We start from the raw sequence: 16,421 nt of genomic DNA on the forward strand, positions 1-16,421 counted from the left end.
AATAATAATAATTATTTTTACAAAAACAATAGGCCTCTCGCAGCGCTTAGCTGCTCGGGCCTAATAAACAGTACAGTTTCAATAGGCTCTCGCAGCGCTTAGCTGCTCGGGCCTAATAATAAACAGTACAGTTTCAATAGGCTCTCGCAGCGCTTAGCTGCTCGGGCCTAATTAACACTTGAAACAATTAAATAAATTCACTTTTCAGTGAGATCCTAATACATTGTTTTTTTAAACTTAATAGGTTATATTTGTATCTGTAATAATAAAAACTGCTTCATTTGAAATCAGTCGTGTTAATCATATTGTTTGCTAATAATATCCATAATCAGTAATTGAATGATGAACGTCCTGTGATGTAAGTAAAACTGATTTATTCGTTCCTGATGATGTCATTTCCTCTCCTGATGATGTCATTTCCTCTCTGTCCCGTCGCTGATAATAAACAGGAAAATAAGGTGATTTGTTTTTCCTCCTGTGTTTTTTCTGACTTGCTGTCAGAGTTTTCCATGCTCTCGCTTTTAGTGAAAACAGGAAATGGGTGCATGAAGTTTTTTTTATTTTATTTTTGTTTTGCATTTGCATGCCAGCTTGGATCTGGGTTTGGTGTTGCTTAATTATTCAGCTGTCTTCAGACCTTGAAGGCACGGCTGCAGAACTTCATGCAAATTTCACATGCAGCCATGCCACCCTCTTAGAAAAAAAAAAAATCCTCCTTTTTTAAATATTGAAGAACAATTCATCTTCAGTGATCACTTTACAAGATTTATTGTGATGCAGAACTATTCTTATATATTCATGGATGATTATTTTATTCTTTTAGTAACATTTTGTTGTTTTGTTGTTCCAAAGGTGGAAAAATAAAGTAAAAAACACATACAGAGATAAACCTGTTGCTCTATAAAGCTTGCTGAGTTCTGCTGGTGGAGGCATTTCTTTGTTTTTCATATTTCAAACCTGTTTTGCAGTTTTATAGTGTAAAGTTTGAATAGGGATGCACGATATATCGGCACTAACATCAGTATCGGCCGATATTGGTTTTAACATATCGGTATTGGTTCAATTAAACATAAATAAACTGGGCCAAAATAAACAATCTTTCCATCTTGTTGCCATTTATTTCTGGAGGTTTGTCATGTGACGGTAACAGCTGCTGCATTTGTTGATAATACACTAATGTTAAAAAAATACAATTTCGCATTTGCAGTTTTTCCATTCAATGACAAATTCAGTCAAAATCACAAGTGAATATGTTTGTTCACACGATAAATCATAAATAAACAATAAACATCATCCTCCAACTACTTCCTGTTGTCGTCCTCGTTGTCTTCTTGCTGCAAGGCATCAGCAGTGATCAGCTGATCAGCGGTACGATGGGGCTGCATGGGGCCATGCAGCCCCATCGTACATAACAGCAGTATTTATATCAATATCGGTCCAGATTTTCATATCCGTGCATCCCTGTGTCTGAGTGACTTGATCTGAGCTGAATTCTTTAGCCTCGGTTTACTTCCTGACTCCTCCACAGCATGTGAAGCTGGGCGCTCTCCGCGACCCCCTGCTGGACGACCAGGGCGACTTCAACAGGATGTGTGTGGCGATGAAGAAGATCGGCCTGAACGACACGGAGAAGCTGGACCTCTTCAGGGTCGTCGCTGGGGTTCTGCATCTGGGAAACATCGACTTTGAAGAAACTGGGAGCTCCTCAGGTGAGAAACAAGCAATAATCAAGAATATTTTATTATTTAGGCTCTAAAAAACACAAACCCTGGGTTGGATAATCAGTTTATTCCACGGCATTACAAACATCATTCAATTCCACCTTTTATTTTTTTGCTGTTTTATGCAACTGATGATCTTGAAGTAGTTTATATTGATTTCTACCAACATTTTTCAACTTTTCTTCTGTCACATTTGGACACAAAGTTTCTGTAAACATCCATTTTAAAGTTCTGCCATAGATTTTTCAGTTGGATTGGGTCCTGGTTTCATCTAAACTTTGGTTGTAGCTCTGGCTGTACTTTTTGTGCTGGAAGATTAACCTTCACCCCAGTCTCACGTCTTCGGCAGCCTCTAACAGGATCGTCCTGGATTTACCTTTGTTTATCTTCCCATCAACTCTGACCAGATTCTCCTCCACTGCAGAAGAAAAGCATCTTCACACCATGATGCTGCCACCACCATGTTTCATCATAGCGATGTTTGCTGTGGTCGACATTAGCTTTCTTCTTCCCATAAAGTGCAGATTTGTGACTTAGATCTCAGAGTCGAATCTCTGCAGCTCCTCCAGAGTTGGTATCAGGAAGTGATCTAAATCCAAATGTTTGGAAACATTTTTAGGTTTTTAATTGTTAAAAAACACACCCACATTTAAAATGTATGTTTTTCCCCCACAATTATACACTATTTTCTGTTCTAGCACCTAAAATTTGAGTTCAGGTTTTATGACAAAATTTATTTTCTGCATTTAATTTCATGATAAATTCAAATCAGCTCAACTTCCGATTTGATGTTTAATGTTTTTTGAACAATATTCCACTTTATATCTGGGTTTCGGTTGTGTTTGGTTTTTGTTTCAGTTTTATTTATTGCTTTTGGATATTTAAAATATCTTTCTGTTCTGGAGTTACGTGTTGTTTAAAAAAAATTAAACTTCATGGTGAACTTGCATTATTATTCTATTATCAATATATTACCTGAAAAATGATACATTGTCTATCAGAATAATTTATTGTCCAGTAAGATGTGATATTGTGACAAGTCTAATCTTTCAATACGTTGTGTATATGTTGCATTTTGTCATTGTTTTATTTCAACCAAGTAGATAAAAATTGTCTTTTTTAAAATCTAAGTGGTATTTTCATACATTTTTGTAACTGAAAAGTAAATTGTAGCCCTTCAATAGCAACTTAGTTTGAGGAGGTAATAAAAGTGGAGATGCTGCTGTTCATTGGTCAGTTTCTTTCTGTTGTCCGTTGTGAAGGTCGTGTCTCTGTTTCAAGACTCCAGTAAAAACAAAACCCTATCAGGACGCCTCGGTTACGAGGTTTTGTTGTTTATTTATTTACTTTATTGCTTTTGCTTCCAGGTGGTTGCACCATTAAGAAACAGTCGGACCAGACGTTGAAGTTCTGCGCGGAGCTGCTGGGTCTGGACCAGGACGACCTGCGGGTCAGCCTCACAACTAGAGTTATGCTCACAACAGCAGGGGGCGCCAAAGGCACGGTTATCAAGTAAGGAAACCAGTCCTGCTTCAGTCAGAAGGATAAACGTTGAGGTGATTTCAGTGAAATAATCAGAGTTGAGCTAAAGGAGATGTTTCTCTTTTTCCTAATCTGTCTCTCTACATGCCCCGTGAGTTAAACGAGCGTATGCAAATGAGGGTATGATATTAACACTGCTCCTCTGTACTTTGGTGGTGATGCCATGTTTGGCAGATGAATATTTCAGAAGGGGCCAGCTGCTGGCCTGGCCTGGAAGTGTTTCCTCCACATCAATAATGCAGCTTGTGTCTGAGGAGGCAGGGGAGCGTGGCTGCGGCGCGCTGAAGCCCCGGTGTCTGGGGAGCAGGTGGAGCGAGGGGGGGGGGCCCTTTGTTACCAAGCTGCAGATACATCCAGGCGTCCCCTGGGAGGGAAAAGTCTTTTAACTCATCAGATGAAGCATTGCAGCTGATAAAATTAACCGTCAATGAGAGTAATTGTTTGGTTTTAAATGTAAAAACAAGAAAATCTGCTTTGTTTTAGATGGGCTTCTGTATCTGAAGGGCTTTCTGAGCCAAATAACAAAAGGAAGTAGAAGGAAAAGAGAAAAACGGCTAAAGGGGCTATTTTAAATTAAAATTCAACTTCTTCCCAGCTGGGACAGCTCAGTCGAACTCTTTGACCTGCACTTTGTGAGATCAGGCAACCTCTGTGAATAATTCGAACATGAATAGTGAAAAAGGCGCCATTAGAGATTCAGGTAGAGTTCAAAGTTCAGGTTTCTTTTAAAACTAAACTCCTAGCTGGAATATTAAGCTCCAAGCAACTTGAAAGACACCACTTTAGAAATGGGGCTGATTTGGAAAAAGTGAAAACAGAGCGGCGCTGTCCCAGTTAGACTTTCTCTCACTGCCCCATTTTTTGTGTCCCTCCAGGGTTCCTCTAAAGGTGGAGCAGGCGAACAATGCTCGGGACGCGCTGGCCAAGGCCGTGTACAGCCGCCTCTTCGATCACGTGGTCAAACGGGTCAACCAGTGCTTCCCCTTCCAGGCGTCCTCCAACTTCATCGGCGTGTTGGACATTGCCGGGTTTGGTAACGACAGATCCGCTCTGAGAAACACTGGTTTACTAGGAAAACAGGGGAAAAAAGTTTGCCAAAAAAGGTTTCTAGAAAAAAAACATTAAAATGTCTTAAAAGTGGGAAATTTGCTAGAAAAAATTAATTTTTTTTAATTAATTTCAGAAATTTTCTAGAAAAACTTGAAGATTTCTGAGCTCCAAAAGTCAAATATTTGGAAGAAAAAAAGTCAAAAAAATTTCAATTAATCTCACAAATTTACTAGAAAAATTCTGAAAATATCTCAGAAAAGTTGAGATTGATTTTAGAAATTTTCTAGAAAAAACAAGAAGGTCAAAGTTTAAATTTCAGGGGAAAAATAACGAGATGAATCTCAGGAATTTTCTTTAAATTTTTTTTGTTTTATTTCTGAGCTCCAAAAGTAAAAAAGAAAATCCTAAAAAAAAGCAGAAATTTAATCCCTTTTCTTTATCTTCAACAGCCTTAGTATTATGTTGTACCTTTTACCTGTAATTTGCCAAAATCTGCATTTCTTTTCTCTTGTGCCTTGTTGAGGAGGATGTTGCCTGTGTGTGTGGCCTGATTTTTAATTTAGCTAATATGATGCGTAAACACACTCCTCACCAGGCATCTTGCTGGAGAAACTCATTTCCCCGTTCCTATAATTTCTATCAGCTTTGCATTTATTTGTCAGGGCTTTAATTGAAATGTATCTTCTGTTTTTTGCTCCTCAGAATACTTTGAGCACAACAGCTTTGAACAGTTCTGCATCAATTACTGCAATGAGAAACTGCAGCAGTTCTTCAACGAACGCATCCTCAAAGAGGTGGGTGATGAGCCAAACGCAAAAAAAGGAAACATTGTTTGCATGCAGTCGATTTTTCTCTCACTCTGCTTTCTTTTTCGCTTTCTACGCCCACATTTCCTTTGAGCTTTCCCATTAGAGTGCTAATTTCAGCTTTTTTCCTCTCCTGTAATGTCATTTAATTAGTGGCTGTCAATTCTGGTTCTGCTCAGTACTTATTATATAGAAGTTGTTAGTTTGAAGCTTGTTGGATTGTTTGAAAACCTGGAAGAGTTTCTTTCAGTGTTTGATTTCTGTGTTTTGGTGGTAACAGGAGCAGGAGCTCTACCAGAGGGAAGGGCTGGGGGTGAACGAGGTGCATTATGTGGACAACCAGGACTGCATTGGTGAGTTTCTGACTGAAACCTTTAGGATATTTATATTTATTTACATGAACATTTGGTATCATTATTACAGTTTGTAAATTCATCATCAGCTCTGTTAAAGTAAAATACGCATCGGTACACTCTGAAGTTGTTGCACTAATTTGTTTTCTTGCATATTAATTTGCAGTAGATTCAGTTACACTGTTCAATTGTGATTAATTATGTGCTTCACAGCAAGTGATTTTAGGAAGAAGAAACCTGAATTATTCAGAGGAATCCCCCAAATACACCGCTGCTCAGAGAAAAATGAGACAGAATGATGCTGGTTCAGTGGGAAGGTGAAAATGAAAAATTTGGACCAACTTAAAACACAACTTTATGGAATAACAATGTTGATGCTGCACATAAAAGCATTTATTGCAACATAAAGATGTTGAGCAGCTAACTTGAAATCCTGAGATCGTTTATCACTTGGTGCTTTTTGATTTACTTTCTCCTCTTTCTATTTATTTCTGACGTGTTTGAAGTACCGAATTAGATGGAAACCAAAATTTACAGTATTAATGCTGCTTTATTTATGTACAGCTCTAATGGAAATTAAAGTAACAAATACATAAAATATTAAAGTTAACTATCAGAAATGTTATCTTGGTGTCCATTTACAATAACTATCACCGAGAATTTGACTTCTGCTTTACATGCATGCTAATATTTTTAGAAAATGCCGCTAATGAAGCTAAGAAATAATGTTTCTATAAATATATCCGCCCAGCCACGCGGCGTTCACCTGAATCTGTCCTCTGGGATCTGCGTCACAGCCGGTACATGCAGAAACGCAGACTTCCTGTTCCTCCCAAAGCGTCCATGTCTGTTTGACTGAAGGGAGACGGTGCGCTGAGTGTCGGAGGGTTTTACGGCCCCTCAGCGCCGCGAGAAGCTCAGATTACGCCTCTTGTTTTGGTTCCGTTTGTCCTCGAATCAATCCTGGAATTAATGAGTTGAAGTAGTCCACGTACCAAGGTGAATGAGTTTGATTTGTATTTCAAAGGTTGTGATTATTCAGGTGTGTGGCTAACTGACAGCAGTGAATAACATTTATGACTTGCAAATGACCGTTTGGGATGGCCATTAATTCACTCATCAATCTTCTGCATTTATGCACAGGTGCTTGCTCATGCTAATTTTTCTAAGGTCCTTGGCTGTAACATTATTCTCTGAACAGCGTGTTGGATGAATAATTCAAACATGTGCATAAATGAGCATCCAGGAACATGTTTTATACTTTTTAAATAATCAAATTCAGAAATGATGAGCAGTGGAAGTTTCAATGAATCCCAAAGTCAGGAAAACATTTTGTGATTTTGTAATTTCTTAATCATGAACCCAATTTATTGAAACTCGTCTGAAAGGTTCGTTTAAGACGTAAAACTTTGATGTCTCACAACATCAGCAAAGCCAATCATAATCCCTAATCAGCATAAGTTACTGGACGTTAAGTGTAAACAGAAGCTGTAATCCTGTGGTGGATCTTTAAATTTCTGTCCAGATCTTGTGGAGGCGAAGCTGGTGGGAATCCTGGACATCCTGGATGAGGAGAACCGGCTTCCTCAGCCCAGCGATCAGCACTTCACTTCGGCCGTTCACACCAAACACAAGGATCACTTCAGACTGACGGTCAGACATTTGGACTGTTTTCTGTTGGCCTCATTTCTGGTCCTTTTGGTGTTTTGGGAAGACGTGACCTCACTGTGAAACAAAACCTTCTGGAAGGATTTCAAGTGAATATAATTTAATTCTCATCCACTTGTGGTTCGTACTCATCTTCAACAAGTGGAACTTTTGGATTAAAAAATGCTTAATGAGTTAATCTATTTAAGTTGAGTCAATTAAAAGAAAGTAAAGTATTTGGCAAGTTGTGATTATTTTGGAAACGGGTAATGTTTTACGTTACAGATGTTACTCCACTTCTGATTAAGCAAACCAAAGAGAAATGACTTCAGCATTGAAAGATAAAATATGCTCTGATGACACCATGTTTATTTAATGTATGTAGGTTAACAAATACAATGTTGTTGTTGGTAATAATCAATTAATCACATGATAAATGAAAAACAGATCAATCATTTCCATTTGTGGGATTTATAGTTTTTCTCTTTTCTCTCTTTCTACCAAGAACTGGATGATAAAAGTCTTTAATCTGCTGCTTTGGTCTCAACTTGTCCTTTTTTTGAAGGATATTTTTGCATCCTGAGACTTTCTAATTCATTTTATTTGTTTCTGTTGTTTTGTTTATTTATTTTGCATCTTTAAAATGTCTTCCTGCTCAAGTGTTAAATGTTCGTTAGAATTTAAAGTTCATTGATCTTGCATTTCCATTTTATTACTTGAAAAATTTCTTATCGTGACAATCAGTCTGAGCTTCTGTACAACTAAACCAAACGTATCAATCTGTTTTAGGTTTGCAGTACTGAAGTCGCACATCGTCACTTCACTGTTTAGTTGCATGTTGCAATGATTGATTCTTTTGAGTCACTTGGTTTGCATAGGTTTAAATGCAGAGAGTCTATGTTCTGTTCTTGGTGTCGTTGCGATCAGTTTTGCAGCTCTGTGAGTGACGCACGGTCCCAGTCCCTCCCTGGTCGCCGTCTTTGTCCATATTGTTTGCCAGTCTGCCTGATTATCTGCCAACATGAAATTCTTTAAAGAATCTAGCCTTGACACTTATTCAAGCCCGCCATTAGAGGTGGCTGGCTGCAGCGATGCCATTGTTGTCTCTTAAATGAAGACTATTCTGTGCACTTAATAGGGTGAAAAATGAAGTTTGAATGTGCTGTGAGCCAACATTTCTACTGCACGTCTTCTGCAGCTTTTCAGAGGCTCGTTTTTCCTCAATCTTCCCTCAATTTCTGCCTCCGTTTTTTTTTTTTTCTTTTTCATTGTTGGTTCTGAAGAATGATCAATGTTTGGACCCTTTCACAGCACTTAAACTCAACAAGATGAAAGTGGCATTCAGAAATTCTTGAGCCTGCTATTCAAGCACACTCATTGAATAAGTACAACGAATCCTTGAACTAAGTTTTAAAGGATGCGCATATTCTTAAAGTGTAGCTCTCTGCTCATCTCAACACCAAGGACATAATAACAGTTCTGGAAAAAATTCCTCCAATCCAGGATGATATTAGTCAAAATGTGTGTTTCCTTTCCCGCTCAGGTGCCCAGGAAGTCAAAGCTGGCGATCCACAGGAACCTTCGAGACGACGAAGGTTTTATGATCCGCCACTTTGCAGGGGCCGTCTGCTATGAAACGGTATTTATAACGTTAATATTTTTTACCAGAAGTTGTATTTTTGTACAAGTTTTCACACCCTTTGAGTTTCCTCACTTTAATGTGTATTATTGAGGTTTGGTGTGACAAAGCAACAGAAAATGGTGTAAAGGTGAAGGAAAATGAGCTGAATGGTGTTGAACAGCTGCAGCTGAAGGTCTGAGGATCTTTACCAGCTTTGCTCGTTTTTGAGATTAATATTTTTTGCCGCTATGGTTTGCAAATTTGTTTGGGTTCGATATGATTGGACAGAAATTTAAGCAATTTTTAAGACTTGTGAATTTTTTATCAGATTTAGAAACATCACATCGTTTTTCATTATAACAAATTGATAAAAAATAAACAAATTCTGATTTATCGTCACAATAAATTCTAATTAATGATGTTTAAAACCCACCAAAACTGTCAAGGTTGGTAATTTTACAATTTTGTTCCACTATTTGTTCAACTACAGAATGAATAAAAATAAATACATTTAAAAATGTGATTAAGTTCAGAGACAGTTTGCTTTTTAGAGACATAAATCACACTTTCTGTGTTATTTACCTATTGGTATGTTTTTCAAGAGAAGTATCTGAGTTTGTGGGTCTAAAAAATAATTATAAATATTTCTTATTGTCACTTTTATTGTTATCACAATACTATCACAAAATATTGTGTTAAAATTAAATTTAATTTCCCTCTGGGATGAATTAGTAGCTTTGAACTGAAAATTTCATGTCTGTATCGTCCACCAACTCATTAATCTGTTGATTCTCCAACCTTAGACAGGTGGAAATGTTTGGTCCAAATAGTTCTGACAACTGCTATGTTCAAAATTAGACTTTGATTTAATTAATTTAATTTAATTAAACAAAAAATAAGTCAGATTGTTGTAGAAAGAGGAATGTGTAAATCATTATAGATCCAAAACGCTTCTGTTTGAGTTGGTGTGTCAAATCCTGACGTTTGTGGTAGTGAATATTTTGAGTTATTGAATATTTCCGTCACATATAGAAACCTGCTGGTATGTGCAGAACGTATCCCATTCTTCACTGGGTTTAACGCTCCATCAGTATGTGGCAAACGAAGCCTTCCACTACATAAATGAATGCGAATGCGCTTGTGTTGACAGACGCGGTTCGTGGAGAAGAATAATGACGCCCTCCACATGTCCTTGGAGAGTTTAGTGTGTGAATCAAAAGACAAATTTGTTCGAGAGCTGTTTGAGAACTCCAGCACCTCCAAGGACTCCAAACAGAAGGCGGGCAAACTCGGCTTCATCAGCGTCGGCAACAAATTCAAGGTCAGTGGCGCAGGTCGCCCCTTTCTGCACCAATTGGCAACTTGGAAAAACTCTGAGGTCACAATTTTCTCTTCTTTTTTCAAATTAAAGTCAAACATCATTTTATCATGAATTCTTTCATTTTCGCCGTCACAAAAAACGAATTAAATCTGTCGTATTTCAGTGAAGCAAAGTAGAAAAGATTATTGTAGATCTGAAAAAGCCTCAGGTGTTTATTTTTAACTTTTTGTACCAAATGTTTTTACTTTGGTGCTCCATAAAATGTTTTCAGTTACAAAAAGGAGAATTTTATCCAGGGTTAGTCTGATTTTGACTAAAAGGTTTGTGGCTAATAAAAAAGAAATGGTTTAAATGACAAACATTTTCTAATAAAGAAGCTATAACCTGATCAATGATCATTTTATTTTCAAAAGGGCCACAAATGGCTCCTGCAGTAAACAGTACTTTAATCAACACATCCTAAACAGACCCTCCTCCTTTTCTCGATTGTTTTGTAATTTGTTTTGCAATAAAAATCACTGAAATTGTGGAGCTACTGTTGAAATATGTGCAAGGAATTGTTTTGTGATTTTTTTTTCCATTAAACTCATCCAAAATCTACATATAGAAGAAAAAACGATGAGAAATTTTTATTATTTAAGCGACTGAAATAGCTCTCTTTTATTTTACTCGCCACATCGATCCTGATATTGACATTAAGAAAGGCTGAGGCAGCAGTGGAGTAGAAGTAGAACATACTGCCACCTGCAGGTGGGAGGTAGAATCATGTAAACCCAATGTTTTCATCATTTTTGCAAAAAAAATTGCAAAAAACTTGCAACTATGCATTAGAAAAAAAGCGTGAGTTGTTGATTTTGCGTAAATTTCTGCTATTGCTTAAAACTGGAGGGACTGACAAAAATAAAGCACAGCAGTTTTAATCTATCTCAAACTATAGAATTAACCTTTATTGTTTAGTTTTATCAGCGTCGGCTGATAAAACTAAACAGCCGACGCTAAGAGACAGAACGTTTTTACTTTCTGTCTCTTAATAATTTTCCTGATCTGATTTAAACATGAAGTATTTAATTTACAGATATCTGATTGGTTTTGCTTGAGCAGGAACTTTGTCAAAGTTAGTTTGTGAAATCAGAATGTGAAATCCACCCATTTTCACTTTCTCTCTGTTTATTTGCTGCCTCTGATCTCTCTAAGCTTCTTTTCAGACTAGTAGAAAGTGAGCTAACTCTAATCTCCTTTCCCTTCTCCTTCCTGTTTCTCAGTTTCTTGTCCTTAGTTCGGACGCTCCTCTTAGATTTCCTCCAGTCTCACCTCTTTCCTCTGAGAAAACCTTCCTTGGTGGATAGATCTGGAAAAAGTCAGCTTGAGGTATAAAAACAGGGAGTTTTAAAGCAACAGCAACGAAACTAAAATAAAACAACAGCTGTTCTTTGTTTTATTAGAATAAATCAGCTTTCATTCAAATCAGCTACATATAAATAAACTCTAAGTTGAGCAACACTCATTTTATCATCAACATTTATGTCCATGTCTTTTTCTTCCAGGAAATGTTTGTAATTCTGTTCAGGACTAAACCAGTTAATCAGATTAATTATGATAAGTTGATTATTGAAATTAAATTGTTCAAATTATGTTAAAAATATTCTATCTTGCTTATTTCCCCCAAAACCTTTGTGGGATTTTGTAAAAGTAACCCAGGATGTATTGTTGCTTCTCGCAAAACAAGAAAAAGTTTTAGAAGATCTGAAAAAAGCAACTCAAGATCTCACAAAAAAAAAAAAACTTTAAATATGTGAGAGAAAAAAAACTCAGGAACATTTGTGAAATCCTCCATAACAACTTAAGATCTTAAAAACGTAACGTGGGATTTTATTAAACTGCTGTAGTAACTCAGGATGTACACTGCAAAAACACAAAATCAAATACCAAAAGTAGTTTTGGTCTAGTTTTCATTTTAACTACTTTTGCACATTTGAAATAACACAAAATCAATTTAAAAGTAACTTTTCAGCAAGAAATAAAGCTTGTTTTAAGTCAATAATTCATTCCACTGGCAGATTATGTCACTTACAGCATGAAAAAGCCAAAAATTGAGACCAAACTGTTTTAGGTTAGTTAAAAAATCATTTCTGTTTACTAAATAACAGAATAACCAAAGATATAATTTAGTATTTATTTTTAATTTAGGTAGAATTTGGAAAGTTACATATTTCTCCTCAATACACTGCAAAAATACCCTCTCCAAAGCAAATTAAAAACTAGAGGAAATAAGACATTTTTCCTGTTATAAGTGAAATAATCTGCCAGTGGAACAAGTACTCTTTCTTCAATATTAAGGACTTATTACTTACAACAAGCTTTTAGATGTTTTAGTGCACTAAGTTATTTGCACTAGACCAAACTAGATAAGATTTTGTTTTTGCAGTGTAATAGGATTTCTCTTGCTCACTTTTGTGACATCTCTCAAAATTAACTCTGGACTCTGGAGAAATATATCTTTTTTTCTCCTTGAACAGTTTATTTAATTTTAAAATCTTTCTCTCTTGCATACGACTCTTATTTTAAAACTTCTGCCTAAAGTTTTTCTTCTTGCACAAACAGACGCAACTAAACCTGCTCCTTGAGAAGCTCCGCAGCACGGTGAGTCCAGAGTTTCTCATTGTCGAGTTAAAAATGAAGCTGGTGGTTATAACTGGATCTTCTTATGATTCATTTTGTGTGCAGGGCTCCAGCTTCATTCGCTGCGTGAAGCCGAACCTGAAGATGGTCAGCCATCAGTTCGAAGGAGCGCTGATCCTCTCGCAGCTGCAGTGCTCAGGTGGAAACTAAGTTTATGACAAAAAAACAGCTCAGGAATTATATAAACGATTAAATGCACATATACATTTTTACTTGCAGTTCTTCAAACTCGATTAATTTAAATTAAAAAGCTGTGGAAAGCGTTACAGCTTAACTTTTCTGACAAGTTTGTTATGCTTTGGGATTTTATCCACGAAGGTTTTTAAGTTTCACATCAACAATATAGAGTTATAAAGATACATAAGACTTTTTTTTCACTTTTTATTGTTTTTGTTTTGGATTTTACTTCATATCTGCTTTTGTTATGTGGCTTTTCTTCTATTTATGTGAAGAGAGAGAAGAAAAAACTTTATTTGTAAAATGTTTAAAGCTGACCTGTGACTCTGTCCAAGTTTTTAATTTGGACCTATTTTGCTCCTAAATTACGATGAATTGTTATGGCCACTCTAGGAAAGTAAAAAAATAAAAAAAAATACAAGAATAAAGTTATAATATTACAGCTTTATTCTTGTAATTTTATGATTTTAACCTGGTTTTATTGTGACTTTATTCTTGTATTATTTTGACATTTTTCTTGTAGTGTTATGATTTTATTTTCATATGAGTTTATTCTTATCATTTTATGACTTTATCCTGACTATTTATTTATTTTTTATTAGAATGGCCCTCAGTCATAGTAAATAGATGCTTGTAATTTTATTATTATTTTGTGATTGAATCTCCTAGAATTGGTAAGTCACTGCATTGATGCAACTTTGAAAAAAAAAAAGTAAAAATCAGTTAATCAAACATAAACTCACAACCAAACCATCACTTGAACTGTTGTGCTGCTAAAAATCATGTTTATATGGATTAATAATGCTGCACAAAAGCTTCTGTCGGACATAAATTTGCTGAATCAATTCATCCTGACACAAACATTTAAAGGACGTTCTGCTGTATGCATGCTGGATAAATGACGGTTTGTTTGTGTGTTTGGCCCTGTTAGGGATGGTTTCGGTTCTGGACCTGATGCAGGGCGGCTTCCCCTCCAGGGCCCCATTCCACGAACTCTACAACATGTACAAGGCTTACATGCCAGACAAACTCACACGGCTGAATCCTCGACTCTTCTGCAAGGTCAGCTCTTCTGTTTCTGTGTTTGATTGTCGATTAACTTGTTTAAAAGTGATTAAAATATGTTTTAATGACGCATCACTGACTGTTGATCTGATCCTTTACAGGCTTTATTCAAAGCTTTGGGACTAAATGAAAAAGACTTCAAGTTTGGACTAACCAAAGTGTTCTTCCGACCAGGAAAGGTGATGTTTTACTCTTAACGTGTAGCAGAAATTCGTCTCCATTAAGAGTCAAAGTGTGACGCGTTTCTGTGCTTCAGTTTGCTGAGTTTGACCAGATCATGAAGTCCGATCCAGCGCATCTCGCTGAGCTGCTGAAGAAAGTCAACAAGTGGCTGCTGTGCAGCCGCTGGAAGAAGGTCCAGTGGTGCTGCCTGTCTGTCATCAAACGTAGGTCCAAAAAGCTGCAGAATGAGCCAACAGCTGTGGTGTGAAACGTTGAATTAATCTTTATTAATTCATGTTTGTACTAAAACTGCTTACCACTTTATATGAGCAATGATTTACAGTTTACCGCTGATACGAACAAAAACTCTTTTTTCTGCTTTTTGCATAAAATTATAGGTGAAATGTTGAGCAAAATCAACTTTTCTCAGTTTCACATCATGTTATATTGTTATCCCCTTTTTTAAAGAGACATAGGCCCAATTCAGTTAGCAGGTTAGTTTAATCACTTATTTGTGTCCCTGCACTGATTTTGTGCAATAGATTTTTTATTTTTAATTGGGACAGAAAGATTTAAGACAAATTGAAATCTCATCAAAATACAAAGTATTTTTAAATAACCACAATATTTTGTTTAACCTTCAAGTTCCTTTCCAACAAAATAAATCTGACATGTAGCTAATTAAACTTTTACATTATCAAGTTGTAAAAACATCACAATATAAATTGACAAAAAGTTTGGACACCCCTAGATTTAAATTTTAAATCGGAGTAAATACTTCCTGTTTTAGTTTGGTTTGAATGCTCAGATTTGTTTCTGTTTGCTTAATGTCTGAATGACGAGAGAAAAAGATCTTTATTGTTGAAGTTAACACAGTACTGTACCTTTAAATTGTTTTGGAAGATGATGATGCAATGATTTGAATGATTTTAAGTTTCTGAGTTATAGTAAAGTGTGTGTGACCCAGTTGCACCAGTTCTGTCAGAATTATAGCAAATACTATGAAGTTAGTCAGCATGTTTGACCAGAGTCCTTCATTTTAAAGACAATAATACTGAATACTATGCAAAATTACAGACATTTTTAAATTCTACCAACATTAGAAATGACATCTTTCATTATTCTGGAAACAGAAATCATTTTCTTAGCCAATCTGAAACATTTAGTCTGATTTAACGCCAGTGATTGAAGGAACAAATTGTGTCTTTTTTTAAAAAATAAAAAAAAAACTTGGTTCATGTGTTTAGTGGTGAAGCTGAAGCTGCTTGTTCCTGTTATGGTAAAGTTGATATTCTGTGTGTTTTTACTGTAGCATCAAATACAAAGCGGCCTGTGGCTGTCCGCCATTTTAAATTTACCACTTTTCATTTCTGTCTGAATATTAAAGCCTCCAGCCTCAACACCACTGTAGAAGCACAGCCTGGTTATTTATGCTCAGCACCAAGCCGCTGGTTTTCACTGTTTCAAACAGAACCTCCCGGGTCCAGCTTGGTTTTAAGCATCAAATGACCAGAATCTGCTGCCAAAGCAGACCTGCAGCCGTGCATTGTTCTGTTTTTCTCACATTTCTGTTTCAGTGGAGTCAGAGCGAAATATATGGTCAAGTTACATTCTCTTTAAAATCTAAGTAAGCAGCTGGTGACACTGAGTATCTTTGTTTCTTTGCAGTGAGGAATAAAATGCATTACAGAGCTGTAGCCTGTATTAAGATTCAGAAGACGGTCCGCATGTGGCTGTGTAGGAAGAAACACAAGCCGAGGTGAGTTTCCTCTTTTCTTTCTGCTTTGTTTGCTTCTAAGGCTGCATTCACACCAAACACGTTCAGTCCGCTTTCATCCAACTGCAGTCCGTTTGCCTAGAAACTGGTTCGTTTGGGAAAGTGTGGATGCGTAAAAACTCTGGTCCGCCTACAAACCTCAGTCTCTGTTCGGTTGAAGTGAACTCTGGTTCGGTTTGAATGCATGTGTGAACACCAAGCAGACCAGAGACCGCTCCAAAATCAGAAAGTGGACTACAGTGCAGGGCATTCTGGGTAAACACAACTTAAACAAACACGTTAGCCTAGCGCTAGCAGGAGAAATGGCTCATGGGCTTTAGCCAAAAACTAAAGAGAAATCCTACAACCGCTAAAATCTGACACCACTCCATATTTATTTACATTTCATGAAGAAAGATGTTTTTTGGAGGTGTTTGTGTCGTTTCCGTCAGTGGCTCTTGGTGCAGCGCCCCCACAGGTGAGGAGGGGAACAGGTTGGTTTGACTCGGACCAGAGAGGAA

The 16,421-nt window shown here is 36.7% G+C and overlaps 1 protein-coding gene across 1 annotated transcript in view; it reads left to right on the forward strand.

Annotated features, from left to right (window-relative positions):
• The first annotated feature begins 410 nt into the window (after nucleotides 1-410).
• The window catches only part of LOC106941339 (unconventional myosin-VI-like), a 29,836-nt gene continuing 13,825 nt past the window's right edge, over nucleotides 411-16,421 (forward strand). The window contains exons 1-15 of the mRNA XM_015024323.1: nucleotides 411-458; nucleotides 1,529-1,709; nucleotides 3,089-3,233; nucleotides 4,139-4,296; nucleotides 5,016-5,107; nucleotides 5,400-5,472; nucleotides 6,998-7,125; nucleotides 8,663-8,758; nucleotides 9,891-10,061; nucleotides 12,663-12,701; nucleotides 12,786-12,879; nucleotides 13,849-13,979; nucleotides 14,084-14,161; nucleotides 14,239-14,368; nucleotides 15,813-15,903. Of these exons, the coding sequence (XP_014879809.1) occupies nucleotides 411-458; nucleotides 1,529-1,709; nucleotides 3,089-3,233; nucleotides 4,139-4,296; nucleotides 5,016-5,107; nucleotides 5,400-5,472; nucleotides 6,998-7,125; nucleotides 8,663-8,758; nucleotides 9,891-10,061; nucleotides 12,663-12,701; nucleotides 12,786-12,879; nucleotides 13,849-13,979; nucleotides 14,084-14,161; nucleotides 14,239-14,368; nucleotides 15,813-15,903 (1,655 nt within the window). The remainder of the gene's footprint in view (nucleotides 459-1,528; nucleotides 1,710-3,088; nucleotides 3,234-4,138; nucleotides 4,297-5,015; nucleotides 5,108-5,399; nucleotides 5,473-6,997; nucleotides 7,126-8,662; nucleotides 8,759-9,890; nucleotides 10,062-12,662; nucleotides 12,702-12,785; nucleotides 12,880-13,848; nucleotides 13,980-14,083; nucleotides 14,162-14,238; nucleotides 14,369-15,812; nucleotides 15,904-16,421) is intronic.

This window comes from Poecilia latipinna, unplaced genomic scaffold, assembly GCF_001443285.1.
Source record: "Poecilia latipinna isolate Pla-1442-1.1 unplaced genomic scaffold, P_latipinna-1.0 Scaffold3617, whole genome shotgun sequence".
In the NCBI taxonomy this organism is placed as follows: domain Eukaryota; kingdom Metazoa; phylum Chordata; class Actinopteri; order Cyprinodontiformes; family Poeciliidae; genus Poecilia; species Poecilia latipinna.